The 21,742-nt window shown below is 39.0% G+C and overlaps 2 protein-coding genes across 2 annotated transcripts in view; one reads left to right on the top strand and one right to left on the bottom strand.

The window, feature by feature from the left end:
* Nucleotides 1–6,652, bottom strand: part of LOC126775653 (trypsin, alkaline C-like) — a 35,092-nt gene extending 28,440 nt beyond the window's left edge. Inside the window, exons 1-2 of the mRNA XM_050497716.1 lie at nt 6,415–6,652; nt 6,110–6,253 (exon numbers count right to left, since the gene is read on the bottom strand). Of these exons, the coding sequence (XP_050353673.1) occupies nt 6,110–6,253; nt 6,415–6,652 (382 nt within the window). The remainder of the gene's footprint in view (nt 1–6,109; nt 6,254–6,414) is intronic.
* Nucleotides 6,653–10,164: 3,512 nt separating this feature from the next.
* On the top strand, nt 10,165–12,562 carry LOC126775652 (trypsin, alkaline C-like). Its single transcript, XM_050497715.1, has 4 exons — nt 10,165–10,207; nt 10,662–10,881; nt 11,538–11,799; nt 12,168–12,562. The coding sequence occupies exons 1-4, from the start codon at nt 10,165–10,167 to the stop codon at nt 12,486–12,488; spliced, it is 846 nt and encodes a 281-aa protein (XP_050353672.1). The 3' UTR covers nt 12,489–12,562.
* Nucleotides 12,563–21,742: the final 9,180 nt, after the last annotated feature.

The raw sequence follows: 21,742 nt of genomic DNA, 5'->3' as shown, positions 1-21,742 counted from the left end.
CGCACTACAATCATCGATCACAGAGTTGTCGGCAAAGAGTTTAGCCAGGAGGTCGGCTTTCTCCTGCGGACTGTGAGCTAGCGATCCGTCCGGATTTCTGAGCGGTGGCAGCGAAGGTTGGCAGAAATTGTTTTGCACAGACTTGGTCAGACGCCAGAAGCTACGGGAGCCCCTAGGATGCGAAATAAGGTCATGACCAATCTGTACAATGCGCTGTGCATCCGCTCTCGTGTATGCCTTCCTACAGGACTTGGAATTTTTATTGTAGTTTGCTTTCAGTGAGTCAATGTTAGATGCCCCGCTAATGCAGCCGTTGATCCACACGCGATATGCCACCTGCTTAGATGATACAGCGTCGGCACATTCACGAGTGAACCAACGGTTACGCGTACCCCTATTGATATTGATCTGAGCTAGGAATGTAGTATTCTATTCCTAACATGATCTCATCAGCAACAGCAGCGGCACTAACTGTCGGGTCATTCCCACTGAAGCAACGTTCCTTTCAAGGGACTGACGCATAGTAATCGCGCATACCGTCCCAATCTGCCGACTTATAGTGCCAAACGCGACGTTTGCATACCGCTGATGGCGGCAGCTTGGCCTGCGGCACTTTGGTAGATATAAGGCCGTGATCCGAAGAACCAAGTGGAGCTTGAACCACAACCTGATATTCCACCGGGTGAGAAGTCAGCAGAAGATCCAGTAGAGAAGGCGCTTGCCCATCAATGTCTGGGATCCTGGTGGGCTGATCAACCAGTTGGGTCAAGTCGTGTGTGAGAGCAAAAGCATGAGCAGTTCTTCCAGCATGGTCAGTTTTGAGGGATTTCAACCATGATTCATGGTGAGCATTAAAATCCCCCAAAAACACCAATTCCGCGTTAGGAAACTGCTCTTGCGCAGCATCTGCCACCCGACTAAGATGGTCAAATAATCGGCTTGTCTCCAAGTCACCATTGTGGGATCTGTAGAGGCACACGTAGACTCGACTCTGACGAACCAGGTCCACACGTACCACCAACATGGAGAAGGAGGGGTCCTCCAAGCAGCGCAATCGGTGACAACAAACATCCGCCCTGACGAACAAGCATACTCCAGCTTTCGCTTTAAAAGATTCTTCTAGCATGTAGCCGGGATAGTTAAGGTAGCTGGTGTCGGCAGGGCGAAGTATTTGCGTCTCCGTGAAAAACAGCATTGCTGGCCGTGCTGTCTCGAGATGGTGGTGGACAGCGTTGAGGTTAGCGTGGAGTCCTCGGATGTTAGAGAACTCGACCTCAAACAGTGTGGGTATGTTGGGGGTGTGCACCGCTGAACGACCGTTATTTCTTAATTGCGCTACCATTTGGAAAAATAAGGAAAAGAGACGTGAAGCGAGCGACGTATTGCCACGATAGGGATGAGCAAAGTATGGAGGCGTGTTTTCCCAAATGGTTGCCAAATGGTTTAAAAACTTTTTAATATTTAGTGTCGCATTAATGATCTGGTATTATACTCGTGTTTCGTACTCTTAGATTAGCAAGAAGTTGAGTTTACTTGTAGTCCATACTACGGTGGCGCCAACTGCACTGATTTTGATAATTTTTTTTTTGTTCCTGACAATCATCTTAGCGGCCTATCATTATTCACATTTCAGTGCTCCGACACTGCACATTTTAAAATTGTTTTGTGACACTCATTTCTTTTTTGCTATAAGCTTACATAAAAATGGGCAAGCGCAAGCATACAGATGGTGACTCAAACTTGGAATGTATAGTGAAAAAAGTTTCCCGAATTTTGATGCGTGCCTAAAGAAGAAAGGATCGTTAGGTTTCAACATCAGACTCTGACTCCTCAAGTTCTTCCTCGTCATATGATTCTTCGGTTGAACAAGGACCAAGAGAACCCTCGATGCAGCTGCCAGTGCAGTTATGCATAGAAGGTTGGTAATTTTGTAACTACTTACATTTTATTATTATTTTTTTGTGATATATAATATTGCAGATTTACATAAGGGTTATCACTTTATTATGAATACGAATGATAAAACCCACTTTTGTAAGTGTGTTGCGGACAATTTCTGGGAATGTCACACACAAAAATTACGTGAATCACCACATAAGTGGATCACAATTATGTGGATAATGGCAATGCGGTTATCCCTTGAGGATATAATTTTGCTTGCTAGCCTTAATGTTTTTACATTTATAATACGGTTAAATTAGTGGTAATGCGAGTAATCTTTGGTAATAAATACCATACTTACCGGTAACACTTACCTACGACGTTGTCGTGGACAATCATTGCGATTGTATCTTTACTAATAAATCGTAGAGAAAATTTAGGTTAATAATAACAATGCGAGTACTCATTGGGATTACTACTTTTTATAAACACCTTAACTTAAAAGTAAAATGCGGGCATTCTTTGGGAATGTCACGTTATTACTTCACGTTACACTTACAATGGAATTTACATTCCAGCAGCTATATTGAGCCCCAGCCGTCTACGAGTACTGCCACCGAGCCGCAGCCGTCTACGATTGCTGCTACCGAAATACAACTCTTTTTTTTCTCGCAGTGGAAACCTTCAGAAAGGTACCCGGGTGGGATTCTTACCCACTAAAACCACTGCGATGGCCGTCCTCAGCACGGATCGAAGAGGCTGCGGGATCGTGTTGATATAACGCATCCGCGGCCTCTCCCATGCTTTGCTCCACTCGTGGCTCGGCGGAGCTCTCATCATGCGCCCCCCCGCACTCCTCGCAAGTGCGTACGGCAGCGCGAGGCCATCACGGCTGCCGTCCTCCACAGGGCCGTTTGAAATAAGACACGTAAGGACCTCACCTCACGCATCCACGGCCCCAGGGTTATGCCTTATCTTTTAAGACCCGGGCGTCTGGGCTATGGGAGGGCCGAGACGACGCTGTTGTCTTCTCCGCTGAGCAGGATCGGCCCTTTCCCGTTCCCGCTCCGCGTCTCCTTCTGAACCATGACCGACCGAAATACAACCCTTAACCAACGCTGCCACTGCTACGCTGAATTCTCCGAATGATTTGATATCAATTCCACTGGAGCTAATTGACGAACTACTAGAAATTTTAGGTGATGACCCAATGAACAATATACAATGTGATCTTGCTATAGGACTTCAGCATATAGCTACCTTTGGCTTAACCAAGGAAGCGCGTAAGGTTCTTTTGGACAGGTATTTACCACCAGCAAACGGCGTGTTTATTAGTGCACCAACGCTTAACCCAGAAGTCAAAGCGGCTATTCCAGAGGCAATCTGCAAACGAGATTAAGGCATTGAGCAGAAGCAAAACCAAGTTTCTTCTGCTACTTCATGCATAGCCGAAGCTCTAACTTGACTCATGGCAGATTCAAAAAATACCGCTGTAATTAAGCTACTGATGAACGCGACTAAATTACTTTGTGATGCACAATACTCCGACTCTATACTGCGTATTAACTTCGTTTTTAACAATCTCAAAAAAGAGCTGAAGGATCATCTCAATCAATCAATCAATCAACAGCCAATCGTTGTCCACTGCTAAACATAGGCCTCTCCCAAGGTGCGCCAAAGCTCCCTGTCCTCCGCCTTCCGCATCCAGTTGGTGCCCGCCACCTTCTTAAGGTCGTCGGTCCACCTGGCTGGAGGGCGCCCTACGCTGCGCTTGCCGATTCGCGGTCTCCACTCTACGACTCGTCTGCTCCAACGGCCATCGGTCGTACGACATACGTGACCAGCCCACTGCCACTTCAGCCTGCTAATTTTGCAAGCTATGTCGGTGACTCCGGTTCTTTTCCGGATAATCTCATTTCTGATCTTATCCTTCAAAGATACTCCGAGCATAGCTCGCTCCATAGCACGCTGAGCGACTTTGAATTTGTGGACTAGTCCCGCAGTTAGTGTCCACGTTTCGGCACCGTATGTCATGGCAGGTAAGACGCATTGGTTGAAGACTTTCGTCTTCAAACATTGCGGTATAGACGACTTAAGGACTTGACGAAGGTTGCCAAACGCTGCCCATCCCAAGCGAATTCTTCGATCGGCTTCCTTCTCGAAGTTGTTCCTACCGACTTGTATTATCTGTCCTAGGTAGGTATATTCACTAACAACTTCGAGAGGTTTCCCCTCGACGTATATCGGTCCCGGCACGACATGCCTATTGAACATGACCTTGGTCTTGTCCAAGTTTATACCGAGACTGACACACCGGGAAGACTCGCCTAGGCTACGCAGCATTTCGGTGAGTTGTTCCAGCGACTCTGCTATGATGACGATATCGTCGGCAAATCGAAGGTGTGAGATGTACTCGCCGTTTACATTGACTCCATACCTAGTCCAATCCAGCGTCTTGAAAACGTCTTCCAACGCGTTGGTGAACAGTTTCGGGGATATTACATCCCCCTGTCTCACCCCTCTGCGCAGTTGGATCTTCGTCTTACAGTCCTGGATGTGGACAGTCATTGTAGCGGCGTTGTACAGACATCTCAGTACCTCGATATATCTCCAATCGATATGACATCTCTGCAATGAGTCGAGCACTGCCCAGGTTTCGATGGAGTCGAAGGCTTTCTCGTAGTCCACAAATGCCATACACAGCGGCTGATTGTACTCTTCGGTCTTCTGCACAATCTGCCGAACAGTATGGATGTGGTCCACGGTGCTGTAGCCTGATCGAAAGCCGGCTTGCTCTGGGGGCTGGAACTCGTCAAGTCGTCTGGCGAGACGGTTCGTGACGACTCTTGAGAACAGCTTATACACGTGACTCAGGAGGGAGATTGGTCTGTAGTTTTTCAAGAGGGTTTTATCACCTTTCTTGAAAAACAGTACCACCTCACTCCCGCTCCACGTTTCCGGGGTCTTGCCATGTTGGATGACGGAATTAAAGAGGCTTGCTAGCTCTTTCAGGACCGGAGTCCCGCCTGCCTTAAGCAACTCTGTTGTGATTCCGTCATCTCCCGGAGCTTTATTGTTTTTAAGCTGTTCTAGAGCCGGCCTAATCTCGCCTTGGTCAACGACCGGGAGCTCCTCGGAGTAATGGCGCATAAGAGGGGCGCGCTGGTCATCAATACTGATTCCCACGGGTTTATCCGATCTTGAAGAGAACTACTGCCCATAAAACCTCTCTACTTCTCCGACAATCTCAGGCCTAGAGGTAACGACCCCACCATTTTCAGTTTTAAGTTTTGTCAGACGCGGCCTCCCAAACTTGCGAGCGAACACTTTCGATCCCCGATTTTGCTCAATCGCAGACTTGATGGCACGGGTATTGGAGCGTCGGAGATCGCGTCGCGTCAGCGTTTTTATTGTTCGGTTTAAGGCCTTATCTGACAAAAACGATGGTAGTTCTCGTCGTTTTCTCATGAGCTCGAGTGTCTCAGCAGAGAGTTTTGGTGCGTTGTCTCTTCTCTGTGGCGGAAAACACTTGCGGGATGTGTTTTGCAGTATTTTGACCAGCGTGTCGGTTCTCTCATCAATGCTGCTTATGGTTTCCAACGCGGTGAATTGATTTTGAAGTTCCATTTGGAACTTTTCGGAGCCTTGAGCAGCTTGGAGCATGGTAGGTCGGAGAGTAGACCTCATCATTCTCGATCTTTCGGCTTTTACAAGACAAATGACAAATGACAAACGACATGTAAGAAATGACGACAAGAAGTGATAATAATTTGTGAAATCGATTAACGTCATTGAAAGAATAAACCGTTCACCTCCACGAGGGACGCTACCGCGACCGCGGGTAGTGCTTGTGACTATGGTGGAGCATCAGGATTCTGCGGCATTGTCTTCGCCAAGGCTGTGAGCTCTGTCACGAACCGCGATGCTGGTGCTGCCGATCGTATCATTGATGCGATACGATCTATCAATACTACGGCACACTCTACTGGCAAGCTTAATTCAGGCATGCGTGGGCCCTATCATGTGGTCAAGGCGCTTCCCGATGGTCGTTACGTGCTGCGCTGCTGGCTGGCTCGTATGGCAAATCGACTCAAGTGGCTGCGGAATATATTGTTCCGTGGCGTGGAGAATGGACCCCTGATGTTTGTGCTGCTTTCTTTGATGTTATGATTGGAATACTATCCTATAGCCTCGGGGCTAAAGTAAGGCAAATTTAACAAGTTGATACGGTGAGCGTTTGTCTTGGAGTGTATCGGACACGCTACTGTAGGATCCCTGAGCTGAGGATAACCATTTGTCTTGGAGTGCATCGGACTGTGGTTATCCTCGGGAGGCTGGGCGGGGATAACCAGTTGTCTTGGAGTGCATCGGACTGTGGTTATCCCGCGGATAATTGTGGGCCTGTGATAACTGTTGTCTTGGAGTGCATCGGACGCTTTATCACAGGAGTGACTTTGGCCTGGGATAATTGATATCTTGGAGTGCATCGGATTCATTATCCTAGGTAATTGAGTTGCTTCGTTTTAAATGGACACGCTACTGTAGGATCCCTGAGCTGAGGATAACCATTTGTCTTGGAGTGCATCGGACTGTGGTTATCCTCGGGAGGCTGGGCGGGGATAACCAGTTGTCTTGGAGTGCATCGGACTGTGGTTATCTCGCGGATAATTGTGGGCCTGTGATAACTGTTGTCTTGGAGTGCATCGGACGCGTTATCACAGGAGTGACTTTGGCCTGGGATAATTGATATCTTGGAGTGCATCGGATTCATTGTCCCAGGTAATTGAGTTACTTCGTTTTGAATATATCTTAGAGAGCATCAGTCATGCTATCCTTGTGTGTTCGACAACTTGACTTTGTGGGTCAGTTGTCTTGGAGCAGGTTTCATGTAAAATGGGGTGCATGTCAGTCACCTCCACGTGGTGCACCCTGGGCAACGGGGTCGACCAGCAATCCGATGTTTTTCCGGAATGCTTGTCGATCGCGGCTGAGACTGACGCGGCGGAAGTGTCGCGGGCCGCTCCTGGGACTTCTCTGTTGCACAGAGTGGACCAGCGAGCGGCTTCGTGGCAAATAGGAGGACTCCGGGGTCCTTTTGGGCCGCCGGAGAGAGGAGGAGTTTGTCTCTGGAGTCCTTTCGGGCTGCCGGAGACAGGAGTAGAGGAGTAGAGGAGGAGGGAGAGGCGGGTTCGTCCAGTTTCGGTGTCGATGCTGGGCGGACAGACTTCGGTCACCGCCTTCTCAAACTCGTTTCCCCATCCAAAAAAAAACAACAGGTGGGTCGCTCACCCAAAGCGACGGCCGCAGGTGGGGCCGCGGTGGTGTGCTAACGCGTTCCCGTAACCCCGCCACCATGCAGTGAGAAGGAAACGAGGAGGTTTTAGTGGGTAGGACGATGGCCTTCTGCCCCGTGAGTCCCACATACCCGTCCCGGTCGTGTGTCCGGGCGGCAGGCGTAAATGCCTTTCTACTCGAAAAAAAAAAAAAAAAAAAAAAAAAAAAAGGTTTCATGTAAAATAAAAAGAGAGCTTAGCTTATGATAGCTATCAGCGTCGACAGCATTGTTGATTCGCAATATGCAGAAAAATCTGTGGTTTTATTTTCATGTTACAGACGCAGATACTGAAGAAGAAGAATTAACTGCCGGTGTCGACCTGCGTCCTGGTGTTGTACAGCCTGTGGAAGAGATCGAGCCGCAACAAGGACCCTCAGGAATACAGAGATTCTCAGAACTAGCTGCCTCCACTGTGAACGAAGAAAATCCCCTGCTCTCCGTCCGTAATCGTGGAAAATAAAGAAGCCCGGGGACGGTCTTCTGTCAGGAAAGGCCGTGTAGGAATATAGGAGGGTAGTAGTGGGAGGAAGTGTATTTAAAGGAGGGTGGACGGTAGACAGGTCTCTTTTTGCTATCGTGTGTTCGGTCGATTGGTGTCATACTGTGTTATTTTTGTAATCCATTGCGATTAAGTTTGTTAGTGTCGTGTTGCTAAGAGTATATTATTTATTTGGGGACACAAAATATTGCGCTGTAATATTAAAATTCTATAAATGGGTGTAGGGTTGTAATTGTAAAATTGTCAAGTTAAATTTAAAATTCTAAAGAGGCAAATAAAAATAAAAACCGGTAGAGATGGAAAAAAAAATTAAACAAACCTCTAAAGAATAGTGCTCCGGAAGTCAGAAAAAATACCCATATTATTACAATATAGATTTACCAAATGGATAGTAAATCTATTTTCTAAATTATAAATTCCAAAATGCAAAATGCTCGAACGCCAGGATAATTATATCCGTTTAAAGTTAATATAATTAAGTTACATCTAATAATTTCTTTTTTTAATTCTTAACAAGTGCCAAAGTAAAATTTTACAAAATAAGTTTAACGAAACAATAAGTTGTTATCTAAATGGATACAAATAAATATAAATATTACAAAAGTTTAATTTTCTAATCTAAATACAAAATTTCAATATGTAAATATTTTTTGAATACTTTGAATGCCAACTTTTTTTTAAAATAAAATATTAAGTTACAGTTTATATAAATCACACTCGGTTCCACTACAGCGGCGAAAATAATATGTAGAAATTACCAAAGTCCCGTTCTTTAAGTTAGTTAATTAAAATTTAAGCCTCCTTAAAGCCTTTCCAAAGAATATCATGAAGACATCTTGAAATAAATGTTCCAAAAGTTAGGTTTCTTAAGAATCCGATTCGAATTTTATTCCCACGAGGTGTACCAGGATAATAGCAAATCCACGAATTTTTAAGCAATCCAATATGGATTTTATTTAATTTAACCAAAATGTGGAAGATTATTCATGAAAACAGTACTTTTAAATAATATGATGAGTTTACAAAAAAATAAAAGTTGACCCAATGACCGAAAGGAAAGTGAAGTCTTAGACAAATGTCAAAGAGTATCTCAAAGATAATAAATTAAAATTAGATCGAAAATTCATAATGCATAAAAATTTGCATTATGACGAGACATCAAATTTAGCAGTATTTTTCAAATATTCTATAAACATAATTATAGTTTCACCTGTCAGAGTCAATTGACACATGATAACTAATGTTTTTAGGTTATAATTTTAATAAATTTGTCGTATTTATTTTAAAGCTAAGCAACCATGTAAATCACGCTAAAACGACGTTACAGCGTTTTAAACGAAATATTACAACAACTAAGACATATTTAATGAGGATAGTTTTATTGAAGTTTTCTTCTTACTGCAACTGGCAACTAACATTCCGAAATATAACTTAACACATTGTTTAATTGTTTGCAATAAATTTTAGTATTTCGAAGGCGGCCTTGTAACTTAGATGGCTTAATTCAATTTATTTTCAAGACTTATCGTTAATCTACACGTGGAAATAAATTTAAATGAACGAACGGCACAATTTTTTGTGTAAATAATAGATTAAATTGATTTAGGTATTTAAAAAAAGAAATGACGGCATTGGTAATTTCAGCTTAGATAAGACTTTGACTCGAAACTGTTAAATACGACTATTAGTCATTGCTGATACTATCACCGAGCATTTTGGAAACATATGAGCAAAAGGTCTATTATTCTATAAGAATATAAGTCACAATGAATAATATAATTTATGGTTTCCATAGCTATTTTAAATGTGTTTTGTCTCTTTTAATGTGTTCAAAAAGAAATGTTATGGCCACCCATCCTGACCAGACCAACCTGAAACTGACTAGCTTAATGTGAAGTCACTATGAAGACCAAGGTCTTTTACATGATGGTGAGGAATATTGATGTCATTGAACAGAATGGATGGCAAAGAAGTTAACATGTTAGTGATAAGGCGTGAGCTACTAATGAAGATCACCTGACATTTAGGATTGAACATTATTCCAAATTTCTGGGACCAGGGATTTACACAAGCCAGATTTTTATTAATAGTTGCAAGCTTTATTTATATATTCTTAATGAGTGTGTCTAACAGCCTTTGTCCATCCGTCCGTGAAACTATAAACTTAAATAATAATATTATTGTTTCATATCAACATCAATCGGATTATTTTTTTATAAGAAACCGAAAAAAACAAACCAACAAAACTTACATATCTACGAAAATAAGAAATATACAAACATATATACAATTAGAGCATCCTTATTTTAATATTTAAAAGAAGCAAAAATCACATAAAGGATGACTTGTAATTTAATAATACTTTTATCGTTTGATAACTCGATGATTACGAAGATTATTTACAATATAAAACGTCGCTGGGAAAGAATCAAACATTTATTATTAAGCAATGTACGCAATAACACTGTTGGCTATCGTCGGTGCCGCTATTGGTGAGTACATTAATATTATTGATTGTTTTCAATTAAAGTTATGGTTACAAATATTAGTAAAATAGATTTAAGATATTTAAGACGTTCTTATTTTGGTACCATGGTTATAGGAATCTTATTATTTTTTATCGAGAAAACAACCAGATGGTAAGTGGTTCTCATTGCATATAGACATTGTCACAGTATGAAATATTACCTATCACTTACAGCCGTTACTACGCCACCATACTTGGGAACTCAGTTGTTCCGACCCTTTTTTCTGTAGCAACACTGTCACACGCAGCCTTCAAACCGGAACACAAAAACTAAGTATTGCTGTTGCGCGGTGGCATATATGATTAGTGGATGGTACCTAAAAAAAGGGCTTGCACAAAGCCCTATCACTTATTGATCTTATCAAATTTATTATTTTGTCATATAATTTATACAATCACTAATTTTTAATTTTTTACAGCCGCACCAAACGCACTCGCTCCGCGTGTTGTTGAAGAATCGGCACCAAATGAACTCGGTCCGCGTATTGTTGGAGGATCTAATGCTGACATAGAAGATTACCCCTATATGGCTCTCATTTTAGCATCAAAGGATGATTATATTCAAATCCGTTTCATACCCTTCTGTGGTGGATCTCTAATCACAACCAGATCCGTTCTTACAGCAGCCCATTGTTTCTTGTATGTCAAAATTAATATTCATAGATATATGGTAGTTTTAGTTCAACGATAAATTAATTTTTATGCCGGGAATATATACGTATATGCTAGTAGCCAGCACAGTGGCCCCTTACACGTGCTACTCTTATCATGCGTATGCATTTAATGTTTGTATAGCAGTTATGTAGATTGCATAGCATTTGATTTGAGGGTTGGTGTATATGGTGAGAAAAGTAAAACTATAAATTGTATGACCGTGCCATTAACAGCTGGCGAGCTGTTTCCGATTGTGCAAGTATACACGTATTTTTTGGTTGTTTTTTTACTCGTTGTGTTGTGTTGTATTTTCCAGCTGCTGGCATGCGATCTCTCTTTTATTTCCTTATTTATTTTTAACAAACTGCTAATTTGGAGATACGTTTAAAACATAAAATAACAAAGCGCTTTAAATAAATGTGGCATGAACGTTTAAAAAAATATATTTTTAATTAAAATAAATAATAAAAACAACGATTCGTCAGCGATCACAAAAGAGACCGCACCGGGTTTCTTGCTATGATGATATGATAAAAATCTATTGAATCACTGCAAGCTATAATATATTGCGCACTACATCGCAGTCTGGTGTAGATGTCAAAAGCCATGAGATTTTATAGAACAGATGTTTCATTTCACAGGAACAACGTTCTGACAACAAATCATTTCCGAGTTCGACTTGGTTCGACATTCGCAAATTTTGGAGGTCACGTTCATAGAGTTGAAAACTGGATTAAGCATCCTGGATATACGTTTCCTCGATTATATCACGACATTGCAATACTGAAACTCGCAACACCCGCCACACTCTCCAGCCGCGTTGCACTTGCCCCAATTGCTGGACCCAACTACTTGGTCGCAGATAATACTACCGTCACCGCTGCCGGATGGGGCATACTTGAAGTATGTTAACGGACTAGATATATATGTTTAAACATGTTAGCCCGGTGGTAAACTGTCTCTATCAATCACAGACCAAGCAAATTATCTCACACATTAAAATTGACCACGGGATAAATAATTATTCAACAAAACAAATTTTTGAATTGAATTAGTTTTGGATCATTATATCGTTGTTTTGTGTTTCTTTGCAGTTTAGACCATTCTACGTCAGTTTTTTTGCAATATAAACGAGCTAAGTCATATTGTAACAAAACATTGAAGAAATATGATAAAGAAATATGTTACTCATTAAATTGTTTGCTGATCAGCTAGTTCTTGAAATAAATTGGATACTATAATTAATTAAACACACCATGCTTCTTTCACAGTTTGATGGTGAACCGTCAGAAATTCTTCAAAAAGTTGACATACAAAAAGTCAACCACGACATCTGCAGAGAAAATTTCGCTGAACTGCAGTCTTTGCTAGGCGAACATCAAGTTCCTAATGTAACATCCGGAATGGTATGCGCTGGAATATTAGGTGTTGGTGGCAAGGATGCATGCGATGGTGACTCAGGAGGACCTCTTCTTCACCAAGGAGTTGTAATTGGAGTTACCTCTTGGGGGCATGAATGCGCCCATCCGAAATATCCTGGAGTCTTTGTTAACGTACCGTCTTATACCAGTTGGATTGTTGAGAATGCATAAAAAAATGTCAGTAAATTAAATCTTTTTTATAAACATTCAAATGAAATACAAAGACAATAAACGTAAATAAACAGTATCATTAGCTGTTTTATATTTAAGTTTAAGTTATAAAGTAAATTAATATTTATTTTATAATTAACGAATAAAAAGTTTTTAGAAGTGTGTAAAAAGCACTACCTGTGCAATACAAACAAAACAACTTATTATCTATCTAACATAAACACAAAGAAACTCCTAAGAATGCCCTAGAATACAAATGGTTTTACTTACGGTTTGCTATCTCGAACCTCTTAAATACGTAATGTAAGGTGGATGACGTAGGTAACCCTTCTTCGTTACATACGATTTGTATGTATTTAACTAATTAACACCCACCAATATAAATATTGTAAATTAATTTAAATATCAATAAGGACATTAATAGTAATAATATCAATTGAGTTAATATTTATATATTTTCAGAGCTATATCTAAGTGAATCTGTGCGGTGTAAAGTTAGTGGTCAACTAGCGTCTATGCTTATTTGAAGAATAAAAGATGTCGCTCATTTACGCTTCGCACCGCTCGACAATGCGTATAAAGTTTCTTCATTCATGCCGTTTTGCACACTAATTACATGAAATGATAGTCTCATCTTTATTTAAAATTAGTAACTTATGTCTAGTTTCTAAAACGCTGATTATATTATATTACATAATTAAGTATATTTTTAATCTGATTGATCATTAGTCGTTGGTAGTTTATGACGCAATTTTTTTTTTTTTTTTCGTGGCAGAAGGCATTTACGCCTCCCGCCCGGACACGACCGGGACGGGTATGTGGGACTCACGGGGCAGAAGGCCATCGTCCTACCCACTAAAACCTCCTCGTTTCCGTCTCACCGCATGGTGGTGGGGTTACGGGAACGCGTTAGCTCACCACCGCGACCCCGCCTGCGGCCGTCGCTTTGGGTGAGCGACCCACCTGTTGTTTTTTATTGAGGTTGTCTCCTCTTGGCCCGGCCGGTGAAGGCAAGGCCCTCGGTCCCACCATAGGCTGACGCCTGGATGGGGAAACGAGTTTGAGAAGGCGCTGACCGAAGTCCATCCACCCAGCATCGACACCGAAACTGGGCGAACCTGCCTCTCCCTCCTCCTACTACTACCTCCTCCTGACTCCGGCAGCCCGAAAGGACCCCGGAGACCAACTCTCTCTCCGGCGGCCGACAAGCAATCCGGAAAAAACATCGGATTGCTGGTCGACCCCGTTGCCCAGGGTGCACCATGTTGAGGTGACTGACATGCACCCCAGTCGATGACGCAATAAGCGACCACTGAGCATTCAGTATTTAGTCAAATCGGATTCGTGCGCTGCGAAAACTATTGAAGAGGCCTAAAATAATGTGTTGCATGTTTATAGTAACTATTATTATCTAACCATTATAGTAAAATTACAACAACTGTTTTTTGTTCATAGGCAATAAAAACACAGGTAGGATCAAAATATGATGACACTCGTATCATGATATTAATCTTGATGCAATTAAATAGCATAACAATAAAGCTTCATACAAATACACATGTAAATTACTCTTTTAATTATTCGAATCGGACCTTGCGCTTAGAAGTTATAATGCAAAAAGTAAGAAAAATGCCGCGGTGTGAGTGACGAATGTATAATGCGCCACCACTCACACGTAGAAGCCATAAACAGAACCTAATAATAAATAAACGCATAAAAAATACACAGGGCGTGGGCTTAATGCATATTTATTACTATATGCCCTTAGCACTTTAATAAAAATAATGCCCTCCGGAGCTCAAGAGAGATTAGCCAACTGCGCAGGACATATTAAAGTGCACAAGTGTGTGCGTAAACACACGTGCACTCTCTATTCCCTAACTCGTATTATGAGAGTGGAATGGGACGGTAATCTGACACAACCGGAAAGAGTTCAGGCGCAGGACCAATGGCATTTCGAGCTTTCCGATGCAAGGAAATTTACACCCTTCTAACTTCCAGACACCGAGCTGTTACTGAGAATTTTCAACAGAAAAACCTAATAACTTTTTATTGGCCTGAGATTTGAACCCAGAACCTCGGGGTCTTTTTTTTCCTTTATTTTACCTGGAAGTTTAGTCATCAGATTGACTATGTCACCCCCGTACAAGCAAAACACATAATAATTATACTAAATCAAAACAACTTAACACCTAATTAACTTAACATTACTTTAATAATATTATACATCCATAATCTTTTCTTTTCTATATAAGCTATTATTGAAAATGAGCAAGTATTCTATATATACATTTTCAATAATAGCTTAGCTTCGTTTGATGATGGTACCGCAAGCCAACTATTACATATAGCCACATTATATGATTTTAATAAACGGGGCCGGAACGACGCATTCCGCGCACATTCAATCAATCGGTGATAAACATCATCCATGCAGTTACATTGTACGCATTTGTAGGTGTTGGTTTCGGTGGTTAACGAAGTCTCATAAATGTCACAATATTTTTTCTGCTACTTTTAATTTTTTGAAACCATGGGCAATGAGTAAGTTCACATACAATTGTCTTGTACCATATACCTTTATGTCGCGATCGTTCATCAAAATATTCCTGCCAGTTTTGTTTACATGGTTTCTTGAATTTATTTAAAATTTCACTATGTAAAGGTATGCACTGATAAGGAATTCCGTCATGAACAGCTTGTTTTGCTGCTTTGTCAGCTTTCTCGTTGCCCATGATTCCAATATGTGAAGGTATCCACTGGATAATTATTGTTTTATTTGCACTTTGTCTATTGCATATGGACTCTAAAATATCATAGGCTACCGGGTATCCTCGATAGGTCGAGGTTAACCGAGCCAAGTGAAAAAGGGCGCTCTTTGAATCAGACAGTATAACAACCTGACTTCCGGCACAAGATGACGCATATGACAATGGTTCCGAAATTGCAATCAGCTCACTATGCATTATTAGATATATCTGCCTTAATTTTAAATTTAATTCTTATATCTGCCTGAGGGTCAAAGATTGCTGCACCTGAAACGAATGTATCCTTAGATCCGTCGGTAAAAAATTTGTAAAACGACTTATATTTTTTATCTAGAAGTGTCCGACAGCTATTTAACATGTCTGAGACCTCGGGGTCTGCGGACTTATATCTAGCCACTAGACCAACGAGGCAGTCACGATTCACGAATAGATCGATTGGCTAATGTTTATACCTTATTGATTAAAAAATTCACGGTATGAAATCCTTATTTTACCCGTACGAATTCAGGGCGGGCAGCTAAGTCTTAATAATCTTCGTAATCGATTAAACTCTAACAATAAGAGTATTATTGGATTACAAGGCATTTTTAATATAATTTCATTAAAACATTAAGTCATACTAATATTATAAACTTTCCCGCGGTTTCGCTCGTGTATAAGTAAAGTATAAATCAATGCTCTTCACTAATTAATAGAACTAATTATGAAAATAAACTGGTGGTTAATAATTTGCCCTTATTACATGATAGTGTAAGGTAATCCGTTGTGACGATGCTGCTACAATCGTACTAATTGCCAATCGTTAATATCTTAAGATAAAATATTGTTGATAATGATTTCTTTGTATGTAATTATTTCATATTTATTTATAAGTTATGATTATATTTTAATATTTAAATTAGGAAGGTGGCTTTGTAATAAGTTCTCATATTTTTATATATAGTATTTCCAGATGACCCGCTACGAAATAAAATTTCGCACGGAATAAAATTCCTTAAAATCTGACAGTCTGACGCATCGTTCCCGGTTATCTTTACTACTGTCCATCATCAGTATAGCACTTATCTATACGACTGCGTTATTGCAATTTAATCAATTAAAAACTTGAAAAATGCATCTATTTCTTAGCTGAAAACAATATCTGATATGTCATTTTGCTTAAATTGAAATGTGTGTGCTGTGATATTTCATGTTTTATAACTGTAAATTAAAAAGTCTTGTTAAATAATGACTGCATGATATTCCATCATGCTTCTTAACATACGGTATTAAAACAATGGTCTTTCATTACGGACATTGTTTATTATTGTGCAATATCATTGTATCACTTTAATGTTAAATAAAAATACTCAGATTATAAAATAAAAGATATATTGAGCGCGTGGAACATTATAGTATAATCTACAAAATCAAAAGCGAATATAATCTCCCGGTTGTGCGAAACGACGCGTACTTTTGTTAATGCGTCAAACCACTTTATTTATTATTAATTGTGACGTCTAATTTGTACAAAATATGTAAAAACTTCACCCAAATTGAAACAAATATAATTTTAGAATCAATTAAAATTATTTGCAAATTTTATATGGTACTGGTTAATACGATATTATAGGAACAGATAGTACCCTAATATTCGTAATTTCTAAAAATGAGTCCTTGCAATATTTATTAGAGTGCAGCACCTCTAGAAATGGATGGAAATAGAATTTTCAAATGTAAATTTTATTTTGATTGTAACGTAACATTATTATACTATAAGCGATTCTTATCACACAAATGAGCTGTTGAAAGCATGTCAATTTATAATGACAAATTTAAAAAAAAAACAATAGTTAGTAACGGAATGCATAAGTCGTTTGACTTAATTTATTTCTTAACTTTTGACTTAATTATTATTTTAGTCAGTTTTGATTTATAATTTATTATAAAGTGTACAAGATTTAAGCGTTAGAAACCGATGTCCATCGAGACGAGTGGCATCCACTGACAGGATGTCTCACAGCTCAACGACAACGCCTGTTGTACTCAGTTTCATTCTGCTGAGTAAGGTTCGGTGGGTGGTAATCCTAGTGTGGGTGGTACTGTCTCCTTGATCGGCAATCGGATAGGACATTAAATAAAATTATTACTAAAGGTAAAATCCAGGTAAGCACTGTGCCTCCGTTTTTATGAACTAATTTGGTACGAGTACCTTCTTGCCGTTCTCTCTGCCTTGCCAAAGGTCACCTGCAAGAGAAATTCGGTAACTCATCCAATAGTTCATGTCTCATTTCGTCTTCTATCACCTAAGCGCGGCATCATTACTAAAATTATTATTAGAACTAAGTCTCGGTTTTCAATACTTTTCTGTTATGCAATATTATAATAAATAATTAAAAAAGCATTTTATCGTTATTTCCAATTCGTGATTCCAGTGGCGTAACGTGGGTTTTCGCCGCCCGGGGCTGACCGGAAATTCACCGCACCCCTCCTTTTTTAATTATTAGTTTAAAATTTAAAAATGTATTTAATGGACCTAATATACCATCGGAAAACTTATTGAAAGACAAAATTATCTAACACTGCTTCAGAAGGATCAAAGAACTGCATAATAACACGAAGTTTAAAAAATATAAAATATATAATGTCAGAATGTTTACACGGCAAAACTCAAAGTCAATAAAGACTTAAGAAAGTACATAAAATGATAAATATTAATAACAAATATTTATTTTCCAATTGTGTGTAAAATAGAAGCTCAAATACATAGTACTCATCACTTAGCAAATATTACAGTTATTGAAAAAGAGTAACTAGAGTAGTGAATCGTAAAATTTAAAAAAGCGTGTAGTCTAACAGACAAACTTGGTTCAAGTTTCATCTGAATGATTTGTCAACAGTTCGACAACTTGCTTACCGCGAGGTGTATGACCCCTCAGTTACGTACTTTTGAATTTGTATATATAATATTGTATATATATATATTGTAAATATTTGAAAGCGTGATTCAGGATCATGAAATAAGAGGACTGTTTTTATTTAACATTACTTGTTCTTTTTTGTAATAAGAAACATTCACTTTGATGACTCGATATTGTTTTGATAACATAAGACAAAAAAAACCTTTTTAATATAAAAAAAAAATGTTGTAAATCGTGGCGCCTGCCGCCGCCCCATGTGCCATCGTGTGCCACCCGGGGCCCGGACCTTGGCCCCAGGTGGCACACGAAAGAGGGCGGGACAGGCCCAAGCTACGCCACTGGTATGTTTAGAAATAATTTTAAAGTTATTAAATTCTCGTTTGAATAACGTCGTCCATTTGTAAACACATAAAAAATACGGGTGTGACTCTTTCGGAATTCCTTACTAAGGAGAGACATGAACTGTTTATGGCTGCGAGACGGAAGTTTGGAATATTTAAATGCTGGACGAAGGATGGTGCCGTTATTGTTACTGGGTCAGACGGTAAGCGCCATCGTATTGTCACAACAGCTGAACTTAATTCAATCAAATGCACACAGAATGATATCCCTTTGGCTACTATTCCTGCTGCTATTCCCAGTACCAGTTCTGTCGACTCAATTGCTAAATCTACCAGTTCCACACAGGCTATTCGAAGCAAGAGAACTGTCAAAAAGTAAGCTCTGTTTTGTTAGACGTACTGTAGCATTAAATTAATATCGTATACTTTTGAACATTAGTGTTTAGCTTCGATTTCTATTTTGTATTTATGTTAGATACTATATTGTTCTATTTTTACTTTCATTATTTATAATTTATGGACATGTCGGTACAATGTCAACAATTAGACGTTTGACAAGTTTACATGCTAATTGTAGTTGATTGGCTTTGGACTTGCATTTTGGCCGTAGTTTTTTTTTTTTTTTTTTTAGTACAAATAACTGTAGTAATTAAATATGTTACACTTATTTTTGTATTACTTTAATTAGTCCTTTTTTTTAATATTCTTTTTATTATTTAATTGTTTCATGTTTTTTTGGGATAGTTTAATAGCTTGTTATAATAGTTCTATAGTTTGTGGATACTTGTTGTGTAATTATTCATAATACTGATGTATGCTTTTTTAGTTTTTATTCTTTTTTTTATTGTTTTCTTTACCGTGTCACTTAAATCTTTAAAATTGTATCCACTCCTATTGTTTATTATGATTGGTATTTTCAATATTAATTTTAAAATTGCTATCTCACATACTGCTGGCGGGTAAGAGAATATGCTATAAAAAATTATATATATATATATATATATATATATATATATATATATATATATATATATATATATATATATATATATATATAATTATAATTATAATATATATATATATAATTATAATATATATATATATATATAATTATAATATAATTTTATATATAATTATAATATATATATATATAATTTTTTTTAATTATTATTATTTTTAGAATTTATACATACATATAATAGTTGGTTGTTAATATAACCAGCATGATTTCAAACACTCTCAGTTTAAGCGACTCGAATGACAATAGTGAGTATCTTAGTGACGCAGTGCTCTTTAGTGATGATAGTTTTCATAGTGCTTCTCTTCCTCTAAATTCTCTTTAAGATTCAACTTTCTCCGGTTTCACTAGAAATTTTAATGTAGTGCATATAAATGCACAGAGTGTACCTTCTCATTACCCCGATTTCCTGTCTTCCTTCGATAGTAAAAATATTCATGTCGTCCTAGTATCCGAATCTTTTCTGAAACCCTGCTCACCTTCAACTTCTTACTGTTTGCCTGGCTTTCATCTGATCCGGAATGATCGTACCGGTAAAGGTGGTGGTGGAGTGGCAATATATCTCCGTAATCATATCCCCTTTACTATTTTAAATAAATCTCCTACACAATACTGTGAGTCATCTGAACATATTTTTATTGAAGTCTTATTCGGCAATCTCAAACTACTACTGGGTGTTTTTATAGTCCATCCCTTACTATTAATTATTTTGATAATTTTAAAAATTTGTTGGAACAATTTAGTGCTTCTGTTGATCACACAATCATTATGGGAGATTTTAATACTTGTTTAATTAAAGATGATCAACGCGCCAAACGTTTTAAAAATATAATTAATAGCTGTAACCTTAATGTACTTCATACGAACGCAACTCATTTTTTTCCAAATTGTTTGCCATCGCTGTTGGACTTAATGGTTGTTTCCTCGCCTATTCATGTCGTTGCGCATGGTCAGCTTCCCGCTGAAGCCTTTTCTTACCATGACTTAATTTATTTATCCTATAGGATACGACCTCCGCGGGCTAAGCCCACCATAGTCATGCGGCGAAATTACCAGAATTTGAATACTCCCAATTTTATGGCTGATCTAAACAATATCGACTGGACCGCAATATATAATGCCAGCTCAATAGACGATAAAATGAGTATATTTAATTCCCTATTAAATGATCTATTGGATGTACATGCCCCTTTAAGACCTATCAAGCTTAAGCACCTACCGGCTCCTTGGCTAACTCAGGACATTAAAGCACTCATGGCAAAGCGTAATGCTGCGAAAGCTAGATACAAAAGAAATGCGACAAACGATAACCTTTAAAATATAAGCAGCTGCGAAATCGTTGCAGTATGCTTTGTCGTGATGCTCAGCGTAAGTTTATTACTAATGCTATCGAAAAAAGCGAAACATCTAGGATATGGCAGTTTTTGAGATCATTGGGGATAGGGCATCAGCGGGAAACGTTTCCTGCTAATTTCAATCTCGATGATTTTAATAAACACTTTATTTCCTCTTCCTCTCTAAACAATCAGTACAAATCCATCACACTCAACTATCTCCATTCCTTGCCAATCCCTAGTTATCCTCCTTTCTAATTCAGTCCTGTTACCATGGGAGAATTAAAAAAACACATCCTATGCATCAAATCTGATGCAATCGGTTGTGACGGAATTAGTCGAAAACTTATACTTCTTACCCTTAACAGTATATTGCCTACTTTATGCCATATATTTAACTATTCTTTATTACATGGTGCCTTCCCTTCTGTATGGCGTAAAGCTCTCGTGATTCCTATTCCCAAAGTTTCCAATCCTTTGCTTCCTTCTCATTTTAGACCTATTTCTGTTCTTCCATTTCTTTCAAAGGTGTTAGAGCGTGTTGTTCACTCTCAACTAAACCAATTCCTCACTATTAATAAAATCCTGTGCCCTTTTCAATCTGGGTTTAGATTAGGCCATAGTACAGTTACAGCTCTTCTTAAGGTATGCGATGACATTCGCCAGGGTATTGATAACAAATCCGTGACTGTACTAGCTCTCCTTGACTTTTCAAATGCCTTCAATAACATCGACTATGACATATGCTTGGCAATCCTAAGATCGCTAAGCATAGATTCTACTGTCATTGAATGGTTCCACTCTTATCTGTTTAACCGACAGCAATGCATAATGGCTAATAATAAATATTCATCCTATCTAGATATTCCTTCCGGTGTCCCGCAAGGTGGTGT

The sequence above is a fragment of the Nymphalis io genome, chromosome 18, assembly GCF_905147045.1.
Source record: "Nymphalis io chromosome 18, ilAglIoxx1.1, whole genome shotgun sequence".
Lineage (NCBI taxonomy): Eukaryota > Metazoa > Arthropoda > Insecta > Lepidoptera > Nymphalidae > Nymphalis > Nymphalis io.
This window is presented reverse-complemented; position numbering and strand designations above follow the sequence as displayed.